The sequence below is a fragment of the Lepidochelys kempii genome, chromosome 11, assembly GCF_965140285.1.
Source record: "Lepidochelys kempii isolate rLepKem1 chromosome 11, rLepKem1.hap1, whole genome shotgun sequence".
In the NCBI taxonomy this organism is placed as follows: Eukaryota; Metazoa; Chordata; order Testudines; family Cheloniidae; genus Lepidochelys; species Lepidochelys kempii.
Window position 1 is genome coordinate 64,670,018 of NC_136390.1, and position 27,105 is coordinate 64,697,122.

Below are 27,105 nucleotides of genomic sequence, written 5' to 3' on the forward strand. Positions count from 1 at the left end.
ACCTTTAATTTTTTGCGGATGCCTGGATTGCAATTATCACCAAACACTGGCTCTTAGAAATCATCTGTAAAGGATATTCCATATAATATCAGTCTATGTCAACTCCCTATCAGGAGTTCTTGTTTTAATAATTATTGGATCACTTAGAATTTGTAGTTTTATGCCCTTTTTAAAAACAAACAAACAAGTGCATCTGTATTTCAGGTGCTCATTGCACCTGATATTTCCACCATAAACAATAAGTAGGTGAGCCATAAATATATGTGGGTCTGATTCCCATTTACACTACTGGCAGTGTAAATGGGCCTTAGTGGAAATGAGACTCAGGACAATGTAGTGAATCACAGAATCCTAGAATCAAAGAGTCAGATTCTGCTCTTTCACCAGTGTAAATCCATAGTAAATCCCCTGACATTAGTGGAATTACCTTGTTGTAAAACTAGTGTGAAATCAGAATGAGGCCCCTAGTAATTAGATCTGAAGGACCTTGTGTATTGGGGAGGGGGAGAATCAAATATGGTCTCCAATTTTGTGCCTTTAATTTTGTGATTCAGAAGAGGACAGATACCTTTGATACTTTGCCTAGGTTTTAATTTTTGGTTCCCTAGTTTCCATTTTTATGCTTTTCTGTACAAGGAGTAGACTCAGTTTGGGCCTCACCCAATGCCCAGTAAGAATCTTTCCTTGGCCTTCAATGGACTTTGGATTTGGCCTTTTGTACTTGAAGGAAAGACAAAATATCTAGGCTAAAAGAACGGCTCTGATTGTTTCTAACTAAGCAAATGAAAAACAATAGATTATATGACGTAGAGCAAACACACTGCACAGTGATTAAACTCTGTACCTCATCAAAAGATCAACAGAGTATTTAATGAACTAGTGTATCCAAAACCCATAAAAAGAGACTTTTTTAAAAAGGCAGTATGGTTTGCTTTCCTTTGGTTCACAGCAACTATTTCTGTCTTTTTAAAAGGGAACAGTCTTAATTGAAAAGCTGACTTTTATGCCTTCATTGGCAAAAGTCTGGCTCCAAGTCAGAAGACTACAGCAAGTCTCACACCTCAAGTCCATGGTTATGCAGACCACATAGATAGAAACAACTGTGTGACACTCACCCCTCCTTTACCTTCTTTCATGCACTGCTTTCTAGACCAATAGAGAGAAATGAAGGGAGGGATTTAAAGCTTAAGATGCTCTAAGAGGATACCTCTGAAAGAAGGAGAAAATCACTAGAAAATGAGTAGCAATTTGTTTGGCTTCTGAATTGCTCACTGCAGTGCCAATTTATAGGTCTCATAAACCACATGGGAGACTTGAGCCATTCCTTGTTTTCAGCTCTGGTGAGGATACACATTGCAGTAAACAATCTCAGTCTTTACACAATGACTTTCTTTTCTTCAGCCCACAATTCAAGCATCTCTGAGTTTTTCCCATTTATTTTGTAGTCTATGAGAAATGCACAGCTATTGGCTAATTGTTTACAATTCGGGGGGACAAAACCCTCAAAAAACTATCATAAATGTGAGTAATATAAACATTCTTTGCAGGTTTTACAGATAAGCAATTATATTTAGGGGCATAGTCTTGCTGGTATTGTAAAGAAACAAGGAACTACACTGCAAACTAGTAGTTTGAAAGATGGGAAAGGAAGAAATATAGTATAGGTATACTATAGGAACCAGTTTGTTCCACGTGGTGCTTGAGATGAAGAGAGTCTCAGATTGTGAGCGATTAATAATTCTACCCGGCAACATATTTGTCCATAGAGTCCTGGCATCCTCTAACTTTAGGATCAACTGGTAATTTTGTTAATTAGCTTGCTTCTTCTAGATCATGAGCGGAGTTAGGCCAATGTTTTGTGCTTTTGGAAATCCCACCCTGGAAAACTGTTGTTAGGAATGTGATCACAGAAGACATTTTAGGAGTGTTAGCATTGGGAAGAACTAAACTCAGAGTTCTCTCTGGCTCTGCACCATGTGTTTTCATTACATTGTATTGTGAAGGATTTGTCATGAGCTGGGTTCAGAGCACTTTGGTTTGATACATCTGAACTGGGAGCAGGTGTCATGTCAGAAAATATATGGGGCAACAAAAATATATACATGCACATTAAAAGATGAGACAGCTGCAAAGCACTGTGTCAAGCCACAAACTCCTGCTGAGTTTAACTCTCTGTGTTAAGTGCAAAATATTTAAATTCCTTCAGCCACAATGCTGATTCCAACAGAGATTAGGGTAGTTATTTATTACCATAATTTGTGTTACAAGGCCAAGGTTTCTCCTTTAGATGATGTGATGCCTAGCTGAGGGCCAAATACTGTCACTAGTGCACTGTCTGAATAGCTGGGGCATGTACTTGGCTCTGTGACGAGCATCTCCATGGCCACTACTGTATCCAGGGCTGCCTCTGAGGTTGCATCATGACCCTTCCATGGGTGGATCAATCAGAGGATCCATAATGGTGTATCAGCTGACCCCACCTTGCACTCTCTCCACCCAGAAGTCAGTGCATAGGGCATCACCGCGGAGATCTGCTCCGTGTCATGCAGGAGATGCTGTCCTCCCAGGTGGGCTCCACTGTTACTGCTCCGCCCTGTGTAATGGCACTGTGACTCCTTTGTTACTGCTGCGGAAGGATGGGACAGTTTGACCCCACAGCTGTAACTTGCTCTGCAAAGTTGTCTTTGATTACTGTTTTAACAGGAAACATTTAATTAAATACAGGTGTTATATAATGCTGCTCCTGGTACAGTGTGTCGCTTCCCTGACTGAGCAGAACCCCTGAGAGGGAAGGATTATACTCTTGTGAGATGAAGCCCGGATGGCAGGAGGGTTGGAATTGCTTTGGAGTAAAGGCAAAGCCTTTCACCTCTGGTTTCAAACACAGTGGAGGTTAGCCACAGCTGAGAGTTGTTGCCACCCAGTAGCTGTTTGGTATCCTTTGAGTGTTGTGGGCTCAGTTCATTTCCTTGTGGAAAAGTGTCCACTTCACAAAAACTACCGTCACAAGCAGCAATAATCAGCAATCCCTGCTGATAGGTGAGAACCCACATGCTCACTCTTTTCCATGGAGGTAGTTCCTTTGGGTCAGGATTGAGGCACACTGGTGTAGCAGCACAAGCCAGCTCCTACAACCACCTATTCCAGGTCATTTAGGTGTATTACAATAGTGGCTAGAGAGCCTCAGCTGAAATGGGGCCCCATTGTGCTAGGTGCTGCACATACATATAGGATAAGAGAATCCCTGCCCCCAAGAGCTTATATTTTAAATAGAAAAGGGAGACAAAGGACATAACATTACCTTCATGTTCTGAATTGGGTCACAGAGAGATTATGTGCTTTGCCGAAGGTTACACAGGGAATTTGACAGAGCTGGAAAGTGAACTGAGCTCTCTTGTGTCTCATTCCAGTATCCTAGCCACCCCACCCCCTATCCCTCTCCCAGACAGCTATTCTGTGAGGAAACAGAGGACTTAAATAGCTAATTCTGTCAATCCAGACTCTTCCACCACCACTACATTCACCTGCGGGAGCAGCGGGGGAGAGAACATGCCCTTAAGATTGTTGTAGCATATTACATCATAATTAGATAACACTGGAATCAGAAAAGAGTGAGGGGTGATAAATGTCACAATTCATTTTAACCATGGAAGCGTGACATTTCAAGAGGATGCTCTGTCTGTCTTTGTAATTTTCAAAGGCCTTCATAGCAGTTCAGAAAGGAAACCAGAAAACTATAGTGGAAAAGGCAAACTGACTTTTAAAATTTCTAGCAATGATGTGTTTTAACTCTATGATTGATGGTCCCTTTTATTCTTTTCATTTATTTACATAACACTATTTAAAAACTGCCACAGTGATTAACCGCTTTGCGTTTTTTCTAGGTTACTACTTGAATTAACTATTTGAATAATTAATTTGGTATTGAATTAAATACATTCAGTGGTAAAAACAGGATAAAAAGTGTGTGTGGGCCTGATGGAATCTCTCCTGTGCTCCAAGCACACCCGTTTGTATAAGAGGTACAGTTTGTACATTGGGGAGAGTAGTCGTCCCTGAAGTGAATACAAAGAAGTATTGTGACTCACTTCCAGTGTTTCTACTGGCATTATAAACTGTGAGAGCACTTTATGAATAACAGAGTCTAGAATGAATTCATCAATGTTTCACTCTCTAACCATCTATTTTGCTTACTGAGCCAAGTTCTGCCCCCAGATACACATAATTCCCATTGAAACCCACCCACTATATTTACTTTTAAAGATGAAAGCGCTTCTGTTACTTTCATAGAGGACTCTCTGTAGCACGGATAAGAATGCAAATATCCTTCCCACAGAGATGGAGGAGAACGAAGAAGTGTGTAACTTGAAGGGGAAGGGCCACTTGGAGACAATAGCATTAGGATTGTTGCGCTGTGACTGTAACCATCACCTTTATCAAAATGATGATCAGAAATGCTTCCTCTGCATTTGCTATTGTATTAAACCCCTTTCAGCATGATGATTCTTGGTATTGTCTTCACTTTTGGAGACAATAAACCTCTGGAGTTAGAATGTGATATATGGGCCAGATCCAAAGTCAATGTAAAGACTCTCATTAACTCCCAAGGGCTTTGGTTCTAGTTCTAAATGCCTTGAATGGATGGATGGAAACTTTGAGTCAATATTTCTGTTAGCTTTTTGTTCAGTTTAATAAAGGGACACAGCTGGGTATATACTTTTTTTTTTTTTGACAGAATAGGCTAAATTCTGTCCTCAGATACATGACCCTCCATAGTGAACTTCATTGATTTTTGCAGTGTGTTAATGTGTTATCTCCAGAGGGAAGAATTTGCCCCATGCTCTCATGTTTCTGGAAAGAGCTTTGATCACAAAATGTTTTTAATTTCATAGCATTAAGAGAATTAAAGGCAGATGACTGCCTCAAGTACACGAGGGCACCAACTTGTACTTTCTCTTCCTCAGTTCCACCAATAACATTTCCCAGGCGCTGGTTGACTTGAGATGACGGCATCATGGCTTTCTGGCATTCATTGTGTGAGCTGAAATCTCTTAAACAAGAAACCTAATTGATATGACTTACAATAGAGAATAAAGGAAGAGGAGGAAGCAGTGGTGGTGCTATCCCATTGGGGGCCCTGAGCAGGAATATTTTTGTGGGCTTCCCCACACATACAGTACTAAAACAGGCAAATTCTTATGAAAATAATAATATTAACAGGCAAATTGGGGGCTCCCTTGAGCTGCTCGCGGCCCTAAGCAATTGCTTAGTCTGCGTAGGCCTAGCACTGGCTCTGGGAGAAAGCACAGGGCAAGGACTAGTTAATATAAAACAGTATCATATTTTTGTGGCTGACTGAGATGCATAAGTCCTTCTGTCCACCCCAATGCACCTTGTGATTTTGCTAAGCTTCCCATTTTCACTACAGCAAAAAGAAAATAGGTTCTTTACTCAGTCCAATGTTCCCCAAAGAAGTATGCCATCTAGTATCTAATATACACAATGCTATATTTCTGCAGGTGAGTATATATGTTAGTCACTTTTATATGGGGATTAAATGGAGTGATTGATATTTTTATTGTAAATGAACACTAATATTCTTATTTCAACAGGGTTTTTCATTACAAGAAAAATTAGTCAGTAGCTCAGAAAGTCAATATATGATAAGAGGGCCGGAAATTCTTTGCTGTGTACAAGTTATCAGACAATTTAGCCTTTTGTTCTGTTTGCAAATCAGCTACAAACTGATTCGGATTCCTGTGACTACATTTGTTTATCCTAACTATCTACAGAATAGTTCTGACAAGCAATTCTCAGCCTATCAGTTGTTTGCAAACTCTTTTCTTAGACAGTTCGCTCTTTGTGATTGGCCAACTATGGCTTTGTCTTCACTAATAATAAAAAAAAAAAAAAGTGTGTTCTTTTACATCATAGTGGAGACGCAGCGCAAGTCATTTTTAGCCGTGACATAGCAGATTAGCTCGTCACGTTGAACCCAATGCCCTTCCCACCTGGGGCTGAGCTCAATGAGCTATATCCAGGTAATACCGACTGTGCCTTGTCTCCACTAGGATTGTCCATTAAGCTAGCTAACTCTTAATATAAAGCCACACTTTTTTGTGTGCAGTGAAGACAAAGCCTAAGTCCCATGGTACTTTTTCTGCTCCCTGATGGGATAAATAAAACATTTTAAACAGGAGAATAGCAAATGAGGAGTAGTGATGTGTTATTTGTGTTCATGCTTAAATACCTTTATTCACAAAGGCTTGTATGAAGAGCAGCTATTCCCCAAACATTTATATGAACAAAAGAAATGTGCGTGAATGTTTGCAAATCATGAATAAGAAGGGATCTAAATGTGGCAAAGGCAAAACATAGGTTCAGAATCCAAATGAATATTCATGAATATTGTTTCTGCCATGTCTAGCAGTATATTATAAGCTCTTTGGAGGCAGGGAACATCTTTTTGTTTTAGCTCAGTGGGGTCCTGGTCCATGACTGGAGCTTCTAGGTGTTACTGAAGTACAACTAATAATTAATAATAGTAGCTGTAGCTGAAGAGTCATTATCACATTCTCCTCCTCCATCACCAGGAGATGTCATTGTTTCCATGAGGAATGAGTCATTTGCCATGACTTATATCCAAATGTTTTTGAACTCACTGAACCAAAAACTGATTCCTGAAAGATCTTCCATCAAGAGATCAGTGGCAGAAACCAGCGTAATCCACTGAAGTCAATCTGATTCTGGCCCATAAAGTTTAATAATCTGTTTTAAAGCAGCTCAGTCATGTGCAGAGTGACCTTTGATTTACTTTTAAACCCCTTGCCTGGCAGTGGTTTGGGGTTCCCTGACAATGTAGTTGAGAAATGTGTATGAGCTATGCTAGGGTTGTAAACAATGAGCCAGGGAAACCATTCCCGGATCACTGCTAATCTATTTTACTACTGTAATTACAGGACAGAGAAAGAGAGGGAAAATGGCAGATGATAGGAAGGATGAAGCCAAGGCACCGCACTGGACTTCAAGTCAACTAACAGAGGCTTCTTCACACCCGCATTCCCCTGAAATTAAGGAGCAAGCTGGTGCAGGTGCCGGACTGGTCAGAAGTGCCAACGGATTTCCATACAGAGAGGATGAGGAAGCAGGATATGGTGAACGCGGGCAACAGGGCACATACTCTAGAACCAAAGAGAATGGGATCAATGGAGAGCTATCCACAGGAGACAGAGAAACAGCAGGTGACAGAGCCAGACTCCGGTCCACCCTTCCTTTCTCCTATAATATCTTGCTTTGAGGTCACTTTGGTCTGAAGGTGAACACACTGCGTTTTACCACATGTGCTGTGCGAGCTTTAAGAGAGCAAAGCCATGGTGTTTGCTTTTATAAGTACTTCCTTTATGATCCTTTTAATTCCTCCACTGCAAAAAAAGAGAGTTGTACCATAAAGCTTTCGGTTTTGATGGGGTAGCCCCAACCCTTCATGACACGGATCATGTTTTTTTCATCTGTGTAGGTACCATGCTCAACTCATAGCAGGACCCTGACCCTGATTCAGGACAGCTGGCAATACGCTAATATAAACATTAAATAATATATGACAGTGGGCCTAGTTTCTGACTGGTGAAAGTCAGATGTAACCCCCAAGAAGCTCCTTGGATATTCTGGTGTAGGGGAGATGAGAGTCAGGTCTATTGTAATATCATGAAGCAAAAAAACCCAATCAGTTACTGTGTGATAATGTTCCCCTTTTCCCAGGACAAATCCTGAAGTCTTTTCTCAGGGCCAGATTCTGCTACCATTCCATTGAGTAGTATCTTACTGAAATCAGTGGGATTACTCATAGAGAAAGGTACTACTCACATGAGTAAGGGTGACATATTCTGGCCCTCTGTGTTTTTTCTGACTTTACACAGGCATATCTCCCCTTGCAATCATTGGGAGTTTCACTGGTGTATCAATTGGATAAGGACTTTAGGATTCGGGCTGATGAAAAAAAATCTGATTGTGTCAAAATGAATAAAATATGCAAGACGGGCTTCTTATTTTCGACGCAAACAGCAATCTTTCCTTTGCAAAACTCACAATTTAAGCCCTGAATGCACAATGCAGGGGAAATTTCTCTCTTTTGCAGACACTGCTTCCCTCAGTGCATGCATACATGCATGCTAAGAAGATCATTTTAGCACCATTTACTGGCCGTTGACAGCACTTTATGCCAAACATAATTTCTCAGCAATTGGATAGTTTTAAATCTCCAGACCCCAAAGTAGTTTCGTAAGAGATTGTGCTGGAAATGATAGGTCTGTTAAAAACATATAGATTTAAATGTTGAAAGATTATCCTTGTGGTTAGCAACAACTCAAAAGCCCAGAGATAAAGTAAACCTGATGTGCAAGCAGTAGTGCAGACATGTTCTTGGTTGTCCTTTGGGTAGAAGGATCCCTTTCCCTTCCCAGGTTTCAGAGTAGCAGCCGTACTGTATCTGTAAAAAGAAAAGGAGGACTTGTGGCACCTTAGAGACTAACCAATTTATTAGAGCATAAGCTTTCGTGAGCTACAGCTCATGGTTTGCATCCGATGAAGTGAGCTGTAGCTCATGAAAGCTTATGCTCTAATAAATTTGTTAGTCTCTAAGGTGCCACAAGTCCTCCTTTTCTTTTTCCCTTCCCACTAATCTAACTTCCTTCTATACTTAACCGCAAATAGTCATAGCACTATGTACAGGGCCGGATTTCCAGTTAGGCACAGTAGGCACGTGCCTACGGGTGCTTGCGTTCTACGGGCACCTTACCTCTATAAAACTGTGTGCAACGCAAAGGTCAGCTGTAGGCTGCGGGGGCACCGAAGATGCCATGCCTAGGGTTGCATAAGGTGAAAATCCAGCCCTGTACATAGTGCTTTTTTAATCACCCACATTCTCCCCTCCTTATATTTTATTATTATATTGTATGCTAAGCACTTTATAACAAGTAATAGAGGAAGGATGGTCCAGTAGTTACAGAGCTAGCCTGGGACATAGAATTGTAAAAATGGAGGGCTGGAAGGGACCTCAAAATGTCCTCTACTTCAGCCCCCTGCACTGAGGCAGGTCGATGATCCCTGACAGGTGTTTGTCTAATGTTCTTAAAAACCTCCAGTGATGGGGATTCCACAACCACCCTTGGAAGCCTGTTCCAGAGCTTAACCATCCTTATAGTTGGATAGTTTTTCCTAAGATCTAACCTAACTCTCCCTTGCTGCAAGTTAAGCTGATTATTTGTTCTCCTACCCTTGGTGAACATGGAGAACAATTAATCATCAGCCCCTTATAACAACACTATACCTATTTGAAGGCTGTTCTGAAAGGCTCCCTCAGTCTACTTTTCTGTAGGTTAAACATGCCACATTCTTTCAGCCTTTCCTGATAGGTCATGTTTTCTTGGGAGGTCAGGGTTCAGTTCCCTGCTCTGCCATAAGCTCCCTGTGTGACCTGGGGGAAGTCACTTTGTTTCTCTGGGCCTCAGTTCCCCATCTGTACAATGGGGACAATACCACTGCCCTACCTCACTGGGGAGTTGTAAGGATAAATACGTTGAAAAGCATGAGGCACTGAGATGCTACAGTGATTGGAGCCATATAAGTATCTAAGATAGACCTTATAGTTTAATTGTACAATTTACAGATGGGGGATGAGATGGGACAAGACTCTGGCAGCGCAGATCAGCAAACATCTTGTTAATTACATGATTTCTCTTATAATTTAGGTAACGCTTTCTGAGGCAAGGGGTTGGCCAATAAGGCATTTAAAGTTGAAGCAGGGTAGTCCAATGGCTGGGGCATTAGGTTAGGAGACCTGGGTTCAATTCTTGGCTCTGCCACTGATCTATGTGAGGTTGGATGGGCCACTTTACCCCCCTGCACCTCTATTTACCCTCCCACGCTTTGTCTGTCTACCTACTTACATTGCAAGCTCTTTGAGGCAGGGACTGTCTCTTATTACGTGTATCTACAATTTCTACCACAATGGAGCCCCGATCTCAGTCAGGCCTTCTAGGTACTACTGTAATACAAATAATTAATAATAACCTAAAATACAGTACATTTCTAAGAACTGACAGTTGAAAGTGCACAGGGAGCCAAGGTAAAGTAATATAATTAAACCAAACTGGGGCTTCAAATTTATTTATAGCATTTTTCTCTGGGGCAACCACAGTAACACAAACTAGAAGAAATACTGGCTGTGCTGTCTTCATGCTGTAGTCTATAAGTATAGGACAAAAAAATACCTGAATGGAAGCATAAGTACAAACAGGGCCTTTCTTCTGGTCACTAGATACTTGCCTGATCCTTTCTGATAAGAGCTCAGTTCGGTTTTGAGGTTTTCAGCCTAACTAGGCTCAGCTGCCTCTGATTAACTCAGATGCCAGTAAGAAATTGAGATGTAACCCTTAAAACCCTGTGACGCTACCTGGCACGGTGTGGCCTGCCTCTGCTGTGGCCGTGGAGTCTCCTCCACTCCTGCGCTGCCCCCCATCGCAGAGCTCGTGCTGTAAAACTCAAGGGCTGAGAGGAAGGCCAGCATTAGAGGTAGTCAGCTCAGACAAAGGCATCTCACCCAACTCTGAAACTGAAGGGGGAAGTAACCGTTATCACTGAAGCACGTATAATACCTCACCATAAGTGACATTCTTAGGGTTGCACCATTAACATTTACCGTTGTGTCTCTCTTTTAGCATCTGCCTAAGATTTACTGAGCCTGACCTCAGTTTTGGAATCCTCTGTGTCAGCCTGTTGAAGTGGCTTTGATTAATCTCCGTTGGTATCGTACTGGTAATGGCTGAGTTACAGAGCAGGATCAGTGTCCCCCTTGTAAATGGAAACAAAATCAATGGAGGGGAATTTCAGCGAGGGTACTGCTGCAGGGTAGACTCAGGGCCTGATCTTGCCCCCCAGTGGCATAAGACTGAGTAGGGCAGGATCCAGCTTTAAGATTGTGGAATAGTCCTTAGAAAGTCATTCTTGATGTTGTTTTGTTGTATAAAGTGTAAGGAAGGGCAGTAGCGTAACAGATCCCTTGTATATAAATGTGTCCACTGCAGCCTTCTTTCTTTTCCCCCGTTTAACTACATGTTAAATGGCTCTACAGTATACATTGATACTGTATAGTGCTAATTTTGTAATCAAAAAGTCATGCAATACTAAGCTCCACTGGCGGTCGATATAGCGGGTCTAGTAAAGACTCGCCTAATCAACAGCAGATCGCTCTCCGGTTGACTCCTGTACTCTATCCCTGACGAGAAGAGTAAGGTAAGTCGACGGAGAGTTTCTCCCGTCGCCTCCCCGCAGTAACTCGACCTAAGATATGTCAACACCAGCTACGTTATTCATCTAGCTGGAGTTGCGTAGCGTAGGTCAACTTACTGCAGTAGTGTAGACATAGCCTTAAAAAGTCTATGTATATTACATCTATACAGATACCTTTATGGACCAAATTTGTAATCTAAAGAAAGAATGAAATCAGGCTTGGTTGGCAAGCCTTCTTGTTGAGAGGAGAGATCATGATGATGAGATACTGTGAGAACAGTGCTGTGAAAGTCAGATGTTCTGGCACTCCAAGAGCACCGATTACCCCACTCGTAGCCAGCACAGAGTGCAAGTGTTGGCAGTGATATTGTATGAATTATTTCTGTAAAATGAATGCATTTTTTTATTATCAGTTATTGAGAATAGAATAGATCCAGAGATCCCTGATTTATATATATTCCTGGAACACCCCGAATACTCATATAAATCAGTAAGTGTCTGTGTGTGCCCACATACACACCCACCCCATTAATTTCAATGAATATACTGGGTGCTCCAGGAATACAAGTCCAGAGCTGTCTTTAATTTCAGTGACTATTTTGGGTGCTCCAGGAATACAGGACCAGAACTGTAGCTCTCATGAAGCTAACTGTTGTTATGTGAAGTATGTGTTCTTAAGGGAGTATTTCTGTATAAACTTTATAAATATGTACTTCACTGTTGAGTGGACTGACTTCAGTAGGTTTTGAATCAGTATCTGCACAGTCCTGAATAATCTTGGAGTGTCTTCTCCCAGCATGCTCTTGGCTCATTTTTAATCTGTGATAGTAGCACTTTGGTCATTGAAAAGTCCTGGTCAGGAATTCGGAAGGGATAGCTCCGGAATCTTACCGAAGGCTCACAACACCCTCAGTAGGTTATTCATTCAAAATCCAACACATATGTAACTTGCAAAGGACTTTAAATGATCAGGCTTCTTTAGTATGTTTAAAAGGTAGTTGTTATTGAATTTCTTTTTTATTCGGTAATGTGATGACTAATCTGTCCAATTTATATAACTGGAGGTAAAAATAGCTGGATTCATTGTAAAATCTTTTCCTTGTAAGCCATTTTAATGTGTCATTATGTATAATGACTCAGTTAATTGATCTCTTTCTTCATGATAACCTAAAGTAGGGCTATAACGTAGGGGGTTTGGATTGCTCATGTTGTTACCTGTTGAATTACTTTTTAACAACTTGAGAGAGTTCCCAGAATGACATTTTCAGAGCCACGGGATAGTGGCCTGGGCCAGGGTACTTTGTTGTCTTGTCAATTGATGTCGGAGAAGTAATGGCTGTTTGCCAATGTGCCGAATGCTGGTCCTGCCAGCCTGACAAACGTGGAGTGCTTCACTGATATGCACAACCCCCCAATATTCGGGGAGAGGACAGGCTGCTGAAAAATTACAGCAGAGACCATTGCCCAACAGTGAGACGAGTGACTAGCCCAACCTCCCTCTCCAGAGAATATAAATCCACCAGAGAGGTGTGTGGGAGGGAGTACATGATAGAAGGTTCGGCTCTGCAGTGGGGGGGTATATAGTGTTTTGGTGGGTGATAAGTGGATGGGGGCCCAGAGATTGGTAAAATATGGGCAGTAAGTGACATAGGAGGAGAAGGGGAATGTAGAACGATTAGGGGAAACTGGGGAGGTAACGGGAGGGAGTTTGGAGTGAACTTGGGGCTTGAGCGGAGAGTAAAGCTGAAAGGAAGGAGCCTGGGGTAAGGAAATGGAGAGACAAGCATAAAAGGAAAGGAGAGAGAAAGAGTTTGGTGGCAGAGCGAGGGGGCAAGGAAGAGGCAGAAAACAGTAGAGAAACAGAAGAGACACACGAAAAAGAAGTCGTGACAGTAAAAAGAAAGGGATGAAATAGCAGCTGCCCTGCTAGAAACAATGAGCATCTGCCTCAGGGAAGCTAATTCAGGGCAGTGAGGGGAGAATGGCCTGAAAAGAAACCTGGGGAGAAGCAAGTCCTGTTACCCTCTGAATTCACATACATCCTGATTGGGCTGTTCATTTTATAGAGCGGTTCTTCGTGATCACCGCTGCTTGCTCAGCCAAACTCCATGAAGACATTTAAGAAATGTGTTTACAAAACTCCTCCCTGACCCATTAGTCTGTAAACAGGCATTAACTCTCTCCAGAGAAGCAGCTGGGGATCCTGCACTGAAGGGCCATCCTGGCACGGATACTAAATCTGAGGAACAGAGGCAGTGCGTACCTGCAAGTTGGCTTTGAGACTCTCATTTCCCAAGGAGAGAGACGGTGATCAAGAGCACGCTCACTTTAACCACTTTACCGTATCACACGGACAAAGCCCCCCGATCCATACTAGTGTTTTCCTGCACGCTGCCCTTGGCTACTTAGGCTTCACAGTTCGCAGCTGCTGCCAGGCCTCCTGGCTGAGGAGTCTGGCCAGGGTCCCCGACCCCCACAGAAAGGCACCCGTAGCCTCTTCAGCATTCTAAGGGCCCGCTGCCCCTGGCAGCGAATACACCATGCCAGGAGTCGAAGCTGGGTCTCCCACATGGCAGCACTCTGTTGTTACGTCTACACAGCCCGCAGCAGTGAGCGTCCCAGCCCAGGCAATGGACTCAGTCTCATGGGGCTCACGCTAAAAACAGCTGTGTAGATGCTCGAAAGCTTGTATACGCAGCCACTTTTACGGCTGCCGTGGGCTGTGTAGACATACCCTGTGAGGACACTGAACCACTGGTCTGCCTGGTAATAGGGTACTCCTTGGGTCAGAAAGAATATCACCGCAGTAAAACAAAGTAACATACAGTGTAGGGTTCTCATGTCTGTGTCTGGCCGCTGCACTCCCTCCTTATAAACACTGTAATCTTGCTCCAGGCAATGCTGAGAGACCGCACTGCCAAGCAGAGTCTGAGCCCAGTCAGGTGGAGCAATTGTGCGCAATTGCTTGTGCTGACTCTGCAGCAGGGGGGCGAGATTCAGAGACCTGCTCAAGGTCACTAGCATTTAGTACTCAGCTGGGGCCTGACCCAGCTCCCACTGAAAACCAATGGGGAAACCTTCCATTGACTTTAATGGGAGCTGGACCAAGCCAGCAGCCCCAAAGAGCGCTAAAGCACCCTCTCCCCACTTTGACTCAGGCACGTCTGCAAGCCTGCTTCCAAAAACTGCTGCATTTGTCAAGCCTGATTGCGAGAGTCTAGGGGCCTCATGAGCACAGTAGGATGTGTATGCCAGCTTCCTTCACAGTGAAATTCCCTCAGACTGGTAATCAATTTGTCCTTGATACATTCATACTTTTTCCCCTCTGATCACTTCCCTAATTTAATCTTCCTTTCTCCTACCCCATCTCTCTCGCACTCTCTGACACGTGCGCACACACACACAGCCCACTGCTGGTACCAATCATGATACTTCCACAGCACCAGCGAGCAAGCAAATGGGGCTTTTGTTGGCATCAGCCTTCTGCCCTCCAGGGGAGCTTGGGCAGTGGGAGTTGATGATTTTGGCAGTCCCGACATTACTGCAGTATTTCTCCTCTTCATTCAGCTATTCACACTGCACCACAGCCCTTGCAGTTTTGAAGCTGACATCGTGTTAATAGAATTAAGACAGCATCTTCAGGCTCCGGCAGGTTGTGTAACATCTGGCATGCGGGGGGAGACCTCCCTGCCTTTTGTTTCAACTGTGCATTTTCAGTTGGAATACATTTAGAACAAAGTACAAGAAATAGGAGAAGCAAATGAAACAGCTGAGAAGAAGGAAAATCAGTGAGATCTAAAGATAAATCTGATTTTTGTGTTTACTCCCTTTCATTCCTTATTTTTAAAAAGCTCAAAGAATACTTCTTATCACTTCATTGCGTAGTCCCACAGGGACGAAGCTTTAATTAAGCATGCCACTCTCTCTCCTTTTTCCCAGGAAATCGTGATAGTAATTACTATACACCATGCATCGTGCTTGCTGATAGACACTAGCAAACATACATTGCATTTCACAGATCTGAAATTCATGCATTGCTTGTTAGAAGTAACATGAATCTCATTCTCTGTGACATCTTGTCTGAATACATCAGACACGATCAAATTATGTTGTTGGAGAAGGCATAGACAGAAGCTTTAGAGTGCAAGCTCTTTGGGGCATTCCTTGGGAAATACTTTTCACCATTCTCTGTTAAGACTCTTGTATAGCTCCTCCTCAGTGGTTCATTTGGAGGGGACTGGGAATGAGGCCAGGGTAATTCTCCCTCTCACCTTCTAAAATAGCTGTCCCCTGACTCTGTTTGTTTAATAACTGCTGCAAATGCATTTGCCCTTGCCTCGGTCTTTTTCTGTGGCTTACATGATCATTTGCTAAGTTTGGTAAGATGTTCAATTTAGTTCAATCTTCACCCATGTTTAGTTTTCCCCCTCCCTTTGAGGAATTTCATAAATCAGTCACTGTCTCTTTGGGGAGCTGTATTTTAACTCTTTGCCGCCCCTTTTCATTACATCCTGCAGTTTTTAAGATCATATCTCTTCTCTGAGCTGACAAGGCTGTCATGCTGCCCTGGATGCTGACTCTTCGTCTGCTTCAATGTATAGAAAAGCGGTGAGGCAGATTTTCAAAAGTCCTCAGCCAGACTTTTAGAAGGGTCTTTTCAGCTTCCATCTAGGCACCTACATGAAATGTCCAGATTTGCGAAAGAGCTCAGCACCCAATAGCACCTATTGAGAGCAGCAAGAGCCGCTGTATGATGAATGCCTTTGAAAATCTGTCTACTTGTTTAGGTTACTAAATGGGAGCTGAGCTCTTTGGAAAATCTGGCCCCAATGTAGGTACTGAGGCTTCTGAAAAGTCTGTCCAAGAACGCCCAAGGGAAGGATTTTCAAAAGCTCCTAAGTGACTTAGGAGCACAAATACTTTTATGGCTGGGATTTCCAAAGATGCCTGAGGGAGTTAGGCACCTATTGAAATTCGCCTGTCAATCATCTAACGCTATAAAACTCCTTTTAAAATTTCAGTCTGTGCTTCTAATCACTCGGGCACTTTTGACAATCCCATCCTACGCCACCCTTCGTATAATAACTCCATGGAAGTGACAGTCACATACATCAGGGTTGAATCTGGCTGGAAGAGACAATGAATGAGTTGTATTGGTTAAATAAATAAATAAATTGGCCCCATTTATTATTTTAATTAGTTGTAATATTTTCTTTCTTATCATAATAAGAGAACCAGGAATAAATAGCTAAGATTCTTTCAGGATGGAGATGTGAGCTGAATACAACTCTGTAGTCATGGCAACAAGAGGGCTAACTTGTTGCAGTTGATATTCCCAGATAACATCATAAGTAATGGCATTGGGAAGCCCATTGATAGAACACCTGGAATAGCAAGGCTGACATCTGGATGAAACATCTTTGACAACATATCATTCCAACCACACTCTTAATACATGATATATCCTAAAACCTGTATTCACAGAAACAGCCTTTTAAAAAATTCTAACGATGCTCTTATCATTCTGATATAGCCAGCTTCTACTGTGAGGATGTGAAATTGACAGATCACTGCTGCTTTTGATTCTGTGCTTCATCCTTCACTTCTTGCGTGAAGAAGGAGTATCCTGTCAATTAAAAGACATGCAACAAAGAGGCAGACCCTGGCTATATTCACTACTGTGGGCTGATTTATTTATTGTTGATAATCCCCATCCTCCCTCCTTGGACAGAACTTTGCCTTCCAGTGTTACTGCCTCTGTCCCTCATTAGTGCCTGGTCTAGATGGAGTTTTGACACTCTCCCCTCATTCTTTGCAATAGGCCAATCTGCTTCCGCCATTACTAGAGTATCAGAAGTAGTATGATTAATATTACAGTAATGTCTTGAGGCTTTAATCAAGATCAGGGCTCATTGTGCTCGGAGCTGTACAAACACATAGCAACAGATGGTCCCTGCCCTGAAGAGTTTAATCTAAGTAGACAAGGCCCACAAAGGCTGGGAGGGGATACGGCGGCACAGAGAGGTGAAGTCACTTGCCCAAGCTCACACAGCAGGACTGGCAGAGCCAGAAATAGATTCCAGGCTCCCAGCACCCCATTTGCTGGGTCACACTGCCCCTCCACAAGAGGTGTGTCTCTATCTCTGTCTCTTGCAACTGTCTTGCTCATCCTCCAGGCCAACAGCAGTGCTCCTTAGCAGTGCCAAGAGCATTTGTACTGTGAATGGCTATGTGTCTCCCTCCTCAAACCCCTCTGCTTGCCATCTGAGCTCAAAGGACCGAGGAGCAAGAGAGCTGACGGTGCTCTGACTCAGCATCTCCTGTGAATGGCGTGCTGCCACGTCTCTTCGCTGATTCTTCACTTGCATAAAGAAGGCTGAGAATTTTATAATGATTATTTTTAAGCTGTATCACAGCAGCAGCCAGGGCTTAGTGCAGTTGGCCTAGTCAGAGATGCCCTTTGTGCTACCTGCCCCAAAACACTTAGGAAAATGCCATCTCCCACCCTGAAGTTGCAGTCTAAGTTAGGGCAATATACACAACACCAGGAGGGGAAGGGGAAAGGGCACAAGGATACCAGAAATTAGAAAAAGTAATTATATAAACCAGCCAGGGCCCTGGTTCAGGAAAGCAACCCTATTCCGGAAGGGCACGTAAGCATGTGCTCAGCTTTAACTATGTGGTTAAGTCCTTTTGGAGTCAAACTTAAGCAGGTGTTTAAATGCCCTTCCTGAATCAGGGGCCATGTGCATAAGTGGATGGGGAACAAAATGTCATCTGAGCCTGTTATGGCCATTTTAGCTTATTTAGCATTCGCAACATGCCGCTGAGAGAAGCTGAGGCTGGAGCAACTTGTCAGTTCTCCATCAGACGTTGCTAAATTGATGGCTGCCGGTGGCTCCAAATGACACAGCTGACTCAATCAGGAAAGACAGCCATCATGACGCACCCTCGCTCCCACTGTACCAAGGGCAGTGTCTCTTCTGTTTCTCTCATTCAAGCAGAACGAAACCTGTTTGCTTGGCAGCATGGCAAAAACGCAGGCGTGCATTACAATGTTCAGCAGGGAGGGATGGTGGCAAGGGGTCGTTAGATTATCATTAAACTTCATTATCATCTTGGGCCATACTAGGGTATAATCTCCCATCCAAGTGCAGATCTGAGGCCAGAGGATTTGGCTAACAGTCAATTAAACAAACATAAAGCTTTGCTTTTCAGTGGTTCTGACAGTCCTTGTAATCTGAGTTCAAATACCTAGGTGGGTGAAATTTTGCAGGTTTTCCGTTGACTCCTTCCAAAGAGGCAGGCAAATTCATCCCTGGAGTAACTCCACTGGCTGCAATGGCTGACTGTGCCCCACGAGGATTCGGTGTATATTGCTTGCCTCATTTTAAAGTTTCCATGTCCTTTGCTAGCAGCCTCAGGCAGTTATGAGCTTTGTGGTCCCTGAGGATCCTAGTGTGGGGAAGCTCTGCCAATGTTTACCGCTGCCCCTGTGCTAGTCATTAACCGAGTCACCTATATTCATTTTAAATCACTTTCTCTCATTTTCCTTTTATGGTATCTAATGTCTGTGGTTTGGATGCACTATTAATTCACTGCTAACCACAGTCGCAAACGCAAATTCAGGGCACCGTGTCTTAGACCAGCCTCTCTCCAGCACAGCCAGCCGCACATACTCCTCCTTTCCCCATCCCAGATACGTATGTAGTTAAATGTAGGTACACCATGGCATGCAAGATTAAATATATGCCTATTCATACAAAGCAAGAGATGCTCCCTAATCTCCCAAGCAAAGAGGGCTGCCATCAAACCGTTTAAAAAATAACAAGTCACATAAACAAGCTGCTGTTGCATCTAAGAATGCCGGGAGGTGCAGATTTTCTTTTCCACGTTGCCATGCCAACATCTCAGTGCGCTGTCTGAGATTTCTTTTTAAGCTCTGCTGAGAGCAAGTGTGTAGTCTGGGAGCTTATTTAGCATTCAGAAGTAGACCCGCTGCAAGCTGAACAGCCTCTCCACAAAGGTTCTGAGCTAGATTCAGACTGTCTGACAAAGGAAGTAAGAATCTTTTTAGACGTTTGCTTCTCAAGGTTAGGGGAGTCAGAGTAGATAGGGAGAGAGATTTGGTAAGCATGGCCATTGACTCCCTGTGTGACCTTGGGCAAGTCACTTAAACCTCTCTGTGCTTTGGTTTCCCATCTGTAAAATGGTAACAAAGGCATTTTCCTCTCAGAGTTGTTATGAGGCTAGGTTAGCTGTGTTTGTAAAGCACATTCAGATCGGGCACTGCAGAAATGCAAAGTCTCGATTTATTTATTATTGTTCCATTCAATGCATTGCATAGAATATGCCAAAAGAACTGTCAGGTGCAAGGAATTGTTTGTTGACGTGCACAAAATCAAGACACCAGGCCACAATTATGTAGATCAGATTGTGTGAATGAACCTCCTCCTATCTTTGGAAACACACTTAGTGAAAACTTTAAAGCTATCTGCTGTGCAGAGAGTAGGGAAAGTGAGAATGGGATATCATTGTCTCTAAGAAAGAAAACCTGATAGCTGCTTTCAGAAAATCATTTTAACTTGGCACCGAGTAGATTCAGTACTTTACAGAAATCAATTTCACTCAGCGCCAGGATATATTTTAGCGGGGTGAGAGGAGGCAACGGGTCACATTTCATTCCTTGAGACTAATTCATGCCAGTACATGATCAGTTTGGTGCAGTTTTCAGGTACAGTGCTGTCTAAAGTGTTGATAAAACTAACTTCACGCTCCTGCTCCCATACAGTGCATGCTTCTAAATAGACAGAAACATTAATAAAGAACAGCAATTTCTGCTGCCTAAACCATGGAGAGGTGCTGGTAGAGCTGATGTATCGAAACTGATTTCATTAGTGCAACGGGTGTGTTAGACTGCATGCTAGAGAAGGGGCTGGTTCAGCTACAATTATTGCATAATGTCAGTGTTGAACTCAGTGCAATGGTGCCCATGCTGACTGCTGGTCAGCTGTAATGTTAGGAGAAACCAGGCAGGAGAAACTGTTCTGATCTGTCTATTATCTTGGTACAATCCCCCCTTTTTATTTAAATATACATTGATATTTTAGTTGATTATCATCTCAGTCCCTCACTCTTTTCTTTTCCTCTCAGTTTTCTTTCCTTCTCACTTATCACCTGTTACTGCTCCCCCCCTTTGTATCCTTGGGCTTTCATAGCTCTTCCTCTCTTTTTCATCCCTTTTCCCCTCTATTATCAACATTCAGAATGTCCCTCTAGGTCAACATCTCCCACTGCTCACAATTAACCAAATCCTGGTCCGAATAGATTCCACCGGACAGAGCCCTCCTAGGCACTGTGGAGATAGAAGCTAGTGCAAATCCTGGGTGTATGGAGAAACCGATTCTGCCTGAGAGGCATGAAGAGTTGCTTAGAGTTGGCACCAAGGAGTGTGGTTGCATGTGTTTCTTGCACATGGAATAGATGCAGATCTCCTTCTTGCCCCATCCACACTGGACCTGATTCTCTTCAGGATCAATCAACTGCCTGTGAAGCTGGTTACTTCCTGTCTGAGGCTTATATGCTACAGACTACAAGATTAAACAAGCTCAGAATTTGACCCAATGTTGCTTTTATTATTGCCTTGGCATATAGTTTTAAATCAAAGAAATTGGCTGATAACCCATTTCCCCTTCATTTGCCATACAGGATGCTCTTTATTGAATCAGGATCATAAATTCTCTCTCATGGTCCCATTACATCTGTTTTAATCTTCTCTGATCCTTTTTTATGTAGGGGTGGGCGTTGATTGTAGTAAGGCCGGGGGTGGGAAACGGCATTGTAAACAGTCAGGGATCAATCTGGGTCAGGGATAATGACCTAGCCGGGAAAACTGCTTAATAAGTCCAGTCTCGTGTGGACAGTGCCAGCACATAGAGACAGTACAGAAAACATGAGCAGGACAGAAACCTCAAAAGGGAGATGAATTGCTCTAGAACATACTCAACTCCTTGCAACTTCGGATTCTTCCATGGGATTCAAATAAGTTGTATGCAAAATTCTGATGGAATCTACTCTACTGAATCTACCCTCTGTGCATGCGTATAAATATGCAACATCATTCCTTGCAATCAGTAAGAGAAGGACGTCTGCCTTGATGCAGTCAGGGTAGTACTTTGGGAATTAATGCTCAGAGCTGATTAGCTGTGCAGCTGGTGCTGCATTGCAGGGCTAGTTGCTTAAGCAGTGTCTGACTGGTAGTGTGAGCCTTAAGGGAAAAGGGCATTTTACTACTGCATTTACAATTACCGTACCTCTAATGGGAAGTATCAGAATTATGCTGCATTGACAGAAAATGATTTTCAGTCACTGAAACAAGGATAACAGTAAACCCCATGTGCTGGGTGTTAATGTCAATGTTACCTTTTAACCTAAATGCAAGATGGTTTGTGTGACATTCTTTTATATTTTTTTAAAAGATTGCAGGAAACAACATGAAATGTAATTAAATTATCTATGCAAGATAGTGAAATGGAGCTTTAAGGGTCAAATAATCTGCTCAGGTAAATGGCTGCAAGTCTAGTGACTTCAATGGCAGTTCATCCATTTGCATCCGCAGAGCGTTTGGCCCTAGAAAGCTATTTAAATAAATTAAAATGCACTGAGGATCAGAAAAGTAAGTGTAAAAACAAGATGTTGGTTTCCCATATTTAATCTCCCTCAATGGATCAAATATCAAATTCTGTATTGGATTTGCTGTTATGAAGTCAAAGCATTTTTTCCTTTGTGATTACTGAAGGCTGGTCTTTATATAGAAAAACATAGCTGTCTTCTTATATATTAATGACACCTTTAGCTGGTGTAAATCAACATAGTTCTACTGAAGTCCATGGAGTTGTGCTGATTTGCGCTTGCTGAGGGTCTGGCCCAAAGTGTTTTTAGTATCACACTTCAGCTGGAAATTGTGTTGATGATGCATCAGACAGAATAGCATACCGCTTGTTTTCCCTGCATCTATATTGGCTCTGGAATGCTGGCGATAGTAAAAATGTCGTTACAGACAGTAAACGTAAGAAAATATGACTCAGAAGGCACAGGGAGCAAAATACGTACAGTAATGAGCAGCCATTTTTAAAGCATCACTTGATTTAACTTTTATTTGACCTTTGTGTTTTAAGGAGATGGTAAAGGAACTAACCCTGTGATGGTCTGTTCTGAAGCCAATAGACAGTGTTCTGGGGGCATTTGATTAATGAACATACATTGTGTGTGTTTGGGGAGATGGGAGGCGTGGTTAATTAAAGCTTTCAAGATGGTTCCTGGCACACAGGATGAGTGGTCTTTTGTGTATTTGGCCACTTGTGTGCCTTGAGATTTGGAGTTTCTGTTGTACAATCTTAAAATAACTGTTTAAGAGTCTGACATGGATCAGGGAAGCACACAGTAAGGGCAGCGAAGCTGAAACACATATTAAGGAGAGCCAATAAAAGGTGACGGAACAAACCCAGGAGAACTGTGATCACAGGGAAATCAAGCTGAACGAGCGGGCAACTCACTTGAGAGCAGAACTGGAGACCTAGAATTGAAGACATATAACTGGTGAGAAAGAAAGGGAGATTCTGATATAGGAGCTGGGATGAACTAAACAATAGAACAAAAGAGAGGAAGTGGAGCCAGGACATATATAAGAGAGAGAAAGGGAAGAAGTGGCTGGTGAAAGGCAGACACTGGGAAAGAAGATAGGGTGTGGGGGATGGAGAGGTAGGCAGGAACAGACTAAAGAGGAATGTGACTTCAGGAAAGGAGATCAGTAGACCAGGAGATGAATCCAGCAAGAGAGACAGTCAGAAAGTCCGAGACTTTGCGGAGACTGGAGGAGATTTTACCAGAATGATTAATTAGGTTTTTAGGCATTGATCCTACAAATGAAGATTATTGAGATCATAAAGAGAGAAAGTTAGGGTCAAGATTCTTTCTTCAGAGAATCAAAGTCTGTCATCCTTAGGAAGTAAACTTCAAGGCATCCAATAAAACCCCTTGATACTTTCACCAAAGTCAATTGCAAAATATTTAATTTATCGATAAGGGCCGAGAACTCGGAAGAGCAGCATAATTCATGTCAACAGCTCCATCAAATGCAAGACACAATATCATCCTTTTATAAATGCTATATTGTATGAAAATTGTTACATTGTTACATCAATGTCTAAACCGCGTGATAGGCAGTATCCCACACAGTCTAACCTAAAAGGGCTGGTTTGCTGCCCAGGTTCATCTTGCAAATACAGTCAAAAGCCTTGGGGAAGTCATCCAGTGCCTCCCAGTAAATACTGTAAAATAAAACATAGGGTGCAAAAAAGATTCAGCATTGCCCTGCACCTTGTGCCATCAAATACTCCAGTGTAAAATGTAACCAAAATCAGGATGGTAGCACCTAGTTTGCATTCCATTTGCACTGTTATAAGTGACTATTGCAAGGGCTGAACAAGGGTGGATTTGGTTTATAATGTCAGATATACCATCCCAGTAGAGCTATGAAGATTTGTGGCATTGCAGAATCACAATTTTGAGTGTTCCAACGGAGAGGCATTTGTGTTACCTAAATAATCCTGTTTTGCTTGTTGGTTATACGGTTTTGAGAGCTAAATTAGTCATTCAAATTTGTTAGTCTCTAAGGTGCCACAAGTACTCCTTTTCTTTTTGCGAATACAGACTAACACGGCTGCTACTCTGAAACCTGTCATTCAAGTTTGTTTTTCGCCATTGTGAATGATGCAATCTTAAATAACTGTTAAAGTGTTGATAATTGAGGGGAGGTGTGTTGTGGTGCTGTTTATTAAAAAATAAAAGTTCTGGTTTAGGAGGCTAACTTGAAACCCTACATTCCCATTATTTGCCTTTCACATCCGCCTGTCAATTATTGTGGATGTTACTGACATCAAAATCAAGGACCTACTTATAGGGAAATGTCTGATTTTGTGTTGTATGAGTAATTTGTACTCTTTTTGAATGCTACTCTAGATTTGTTATTTCCATATAACATCAGAACAAAGGGGCGTATTCTCCGTTGGTGTATATAGCTCCAGTGACTTCCCCAGAGCTATCCCCATTCTACACCAGCTGAGAATGTGGCCCATTGTTTTAAAAAAGTAGAAGCAAAAAGGCATTCTTCATCACCAGGTCGGGGAGAAAACTCTTCCAGCAATAGGACTCAAATAAACCATGTCATTCTAGGATTTTTTTCACAAGCACATTACAGGGGTGTTTCTTTTGTGTGCTTGTCTGGTTGTTTGTTTTTATGAGTCCTGGACTGGAAGTCAGGAGGCCTGTGTTTTATTCCTGGATCTGCCATTGAGTCTCTAAGTTAGGCAAGTCACTCACTGTAAAATTTTCAGAAATGGCCACTGGTTTCAAATGCCTTGATTTTTGGGCGCTCAGCTTGAGACACTTTGTGGCATGGCCTTCAGAGACGCGGAGCGCCTGACCTGCTGATTCCATTGCCTCCGCTTTGAGCGCTGGGTACTCAGCACTAATGAAAATCAGCCCCAAGTGTGTCTCTCAGAAACTGAGGTGCCCAGAATCAGTGGCCTCTTTTGTCCTTAATCTTTCTGCGCCTCTGTTCCCTTACCTGTAAAATTGGGGTGGTATTTCTTACCTGTTTTTGTGATCTCTGGATGAAAAGGGCTAAGTATTAGACACCCAGAGACAAAAGATAAATGGGTAAAACTGCTCTTTACACTATCTTAACTTTCCTTTTGCTAGCCTGTGGCATGACTGGTGAATTCTTAATTTCAGTGTTTAATTCTCTCCTTCCTGTCTGTGGCATTTTTTTTTTCCTGATGTCTTTCCTCTGCTGGAGGAGTTGATAGGCTTTCCCTTTTTTCTCTAGAGCAGGACATCATAAGACAAATAGCTAATTCCAAATACAATCACTTGTTTTTGAGGGGGAAAATAGCTTTTAAAATTAATGAGCTGGTAAAACACTTGTGCTAAAATCAGTCCTTTTGGGCAAGGCTTGGAGCAGTGCTGCTGAAGAGAGAATGCGTGTGACGGTGGCTTCCTGAAGACCAGGAGGTTAGAGGTAGAAGGACTGCAACTGAAAGGAGAGTCCCTTATTCAGAATTCCAGCAGTGCAGTTAGTCTGTGAGGTTTTATGAGTGTTGCTTTTTAATCTGAAGATACAGGGATGCTGAATTCCCTACAGGACAAAGTCAGTTGTCATAGGAACTGAGCACAGTTGCAGAGATTACTGGAGGAGTGAGACTGCGGGCACTGCAAAGCCGGAGGAGGAGGAGGAGGGGGATTACATCCCATGATGAGCACCCTCTCACTAAACCCATTTACTCTGGATTATCACAGGGGAGTAAAAAAAACAAGGTGTCTGGAGTCCGATATTTATCCACAGCACACGCTATACAGAATGCAGCCTTTCCCACATCACCCCACTGATATGTCTAACCACTTAGCTCAATGGCCCACCCCTCTGGGAAGGAGAGGCTAGTTCAGACTATACACCTGGTCAGTTCTTGGCTGCTCTGGTGAGATTGCAGCCAGGGATGCATATAAGCATATAGTGTTTATCATGATGTGGACACTTGACCAGTTGGGAATAGACTGAGGCAGACCCCCAGTTTATTTGTCACAGGCCACCAAACAACCATCAGATGGTAATCGCCTTCAATCACCACCATCTGGGTCAAGATTAAATCAGTGAGTTAAAGGTGAAAGGCTCAGTAACCTATTTCCATTCCCCTGATCCATCCTGTTTCCTGGTCTGTTGCCTCAATGTGTTTGAAGCCTCAAGGATGTTTGAATGCCATGTTGTATTTTTCACATATTACAGGGTCACTTGGTGGAGTTGCAATAACTTATTTTGTAGCCATCAGCTAGCAGGTGAAAAAATGGGGCCAGATCCTTAACTGGTTAGATCGGCATCGCAACCATCAAGTCAGCAGAGCTAGGCTACTTCACAGCAGCTGAGATCTGGCCTGTGATTCCTATTTACTGTCTGTAAATGCTCCTACCAAAAAAATCTTTGAGTGAAATCCTGATCTTTTTTCACTGTTTGCTCAGTCTTTACTCAGGCAAAACTCCCATTGACTTCAGAGGGAGCTCAGCCTGAGTAAAGACTTCAGGCTTCGGCCCTGGGTGAATGTCTAGTAACAAACAGAATAGCTCTCTGGTCTTTCGGCCTTCACTGTGAATTGCAATACAGCAAAAAAGGAATTCCACAGGCCCCATTTACATTTCAAATTAGTCATAGACAGCAAATAGTAACTTTTGTTCTTTCCTTGTTCAAGGAATTTATTTAGGATGTTTGCATGGCTGAGAACTGCAAACTACTCAGTGCCTTCATTGTTGACTTATTTCCACCTTGGCAGCAATTAGCCTTGGTTACCTAGGAAACTGTTCTGCACCCTATTGAGATTCTTGACAGGAGCTTTCTGTCTGAAATTGTTTTGTTTTCTCCGTTTCACAAGCACACATACAGCTGATTTCTTCACCATGCCTTTCTTGTGTTTGCCTAAAATTTTGCAAAATTATGGGGGGAGGGGTTGTTATTTCATTCTTTGTAACTCTTTGCATCTTTCCATAACCCTGTTTTAGTTTCCGATTGCAAATTATCAGCAGGAATTCTCCTTCACTTTAATCCAAATCACTGTTAATTTCTTGTTGGTGGCATTGTGAATGCATATGCTATCTGACATAGGCCTCTCTCTCTTTCCGTAGAAGACAAATTTCTTTCCTAACCTTCCTTCCTAACATCCCTCTCTTCCTAGAGCATTCATTGTGCCTTGCAGCAGATTAAATTTATACTTC

The 27,105-nt window shown here is 42.6% G+C and overlaps 1 protein-coding gene across 22 annotated transcripts in view; it reads left to right on the forward strand.

Annotated features, from left to right (window-relative positions):
* Positions 1 to 27,105, forward strand: part of MAP2 (microtubule associated protein 2) — a 341,433-nt gene that overhangs the window by 231,710 nt on the left and 82,618 nt on the right. For all 22 annotated transcript variants that reach the window (XM_073306661.2, XM_073306670.2, XM_073306672.2 and 19 more), the window contains one exon: positions 6,960 to 7,241. In XM_073306661.2, the coding sequence (XP_073162762.1) occupies positions 6,980 to 7,241 (262 nt within the window). In that variant the 5' untranslated portion in view covers positions 6,960 to 6,979. The remainder of the gene's footprint in view (positions 1 to 6,959; positions 7,242 to 27,105) is intronic.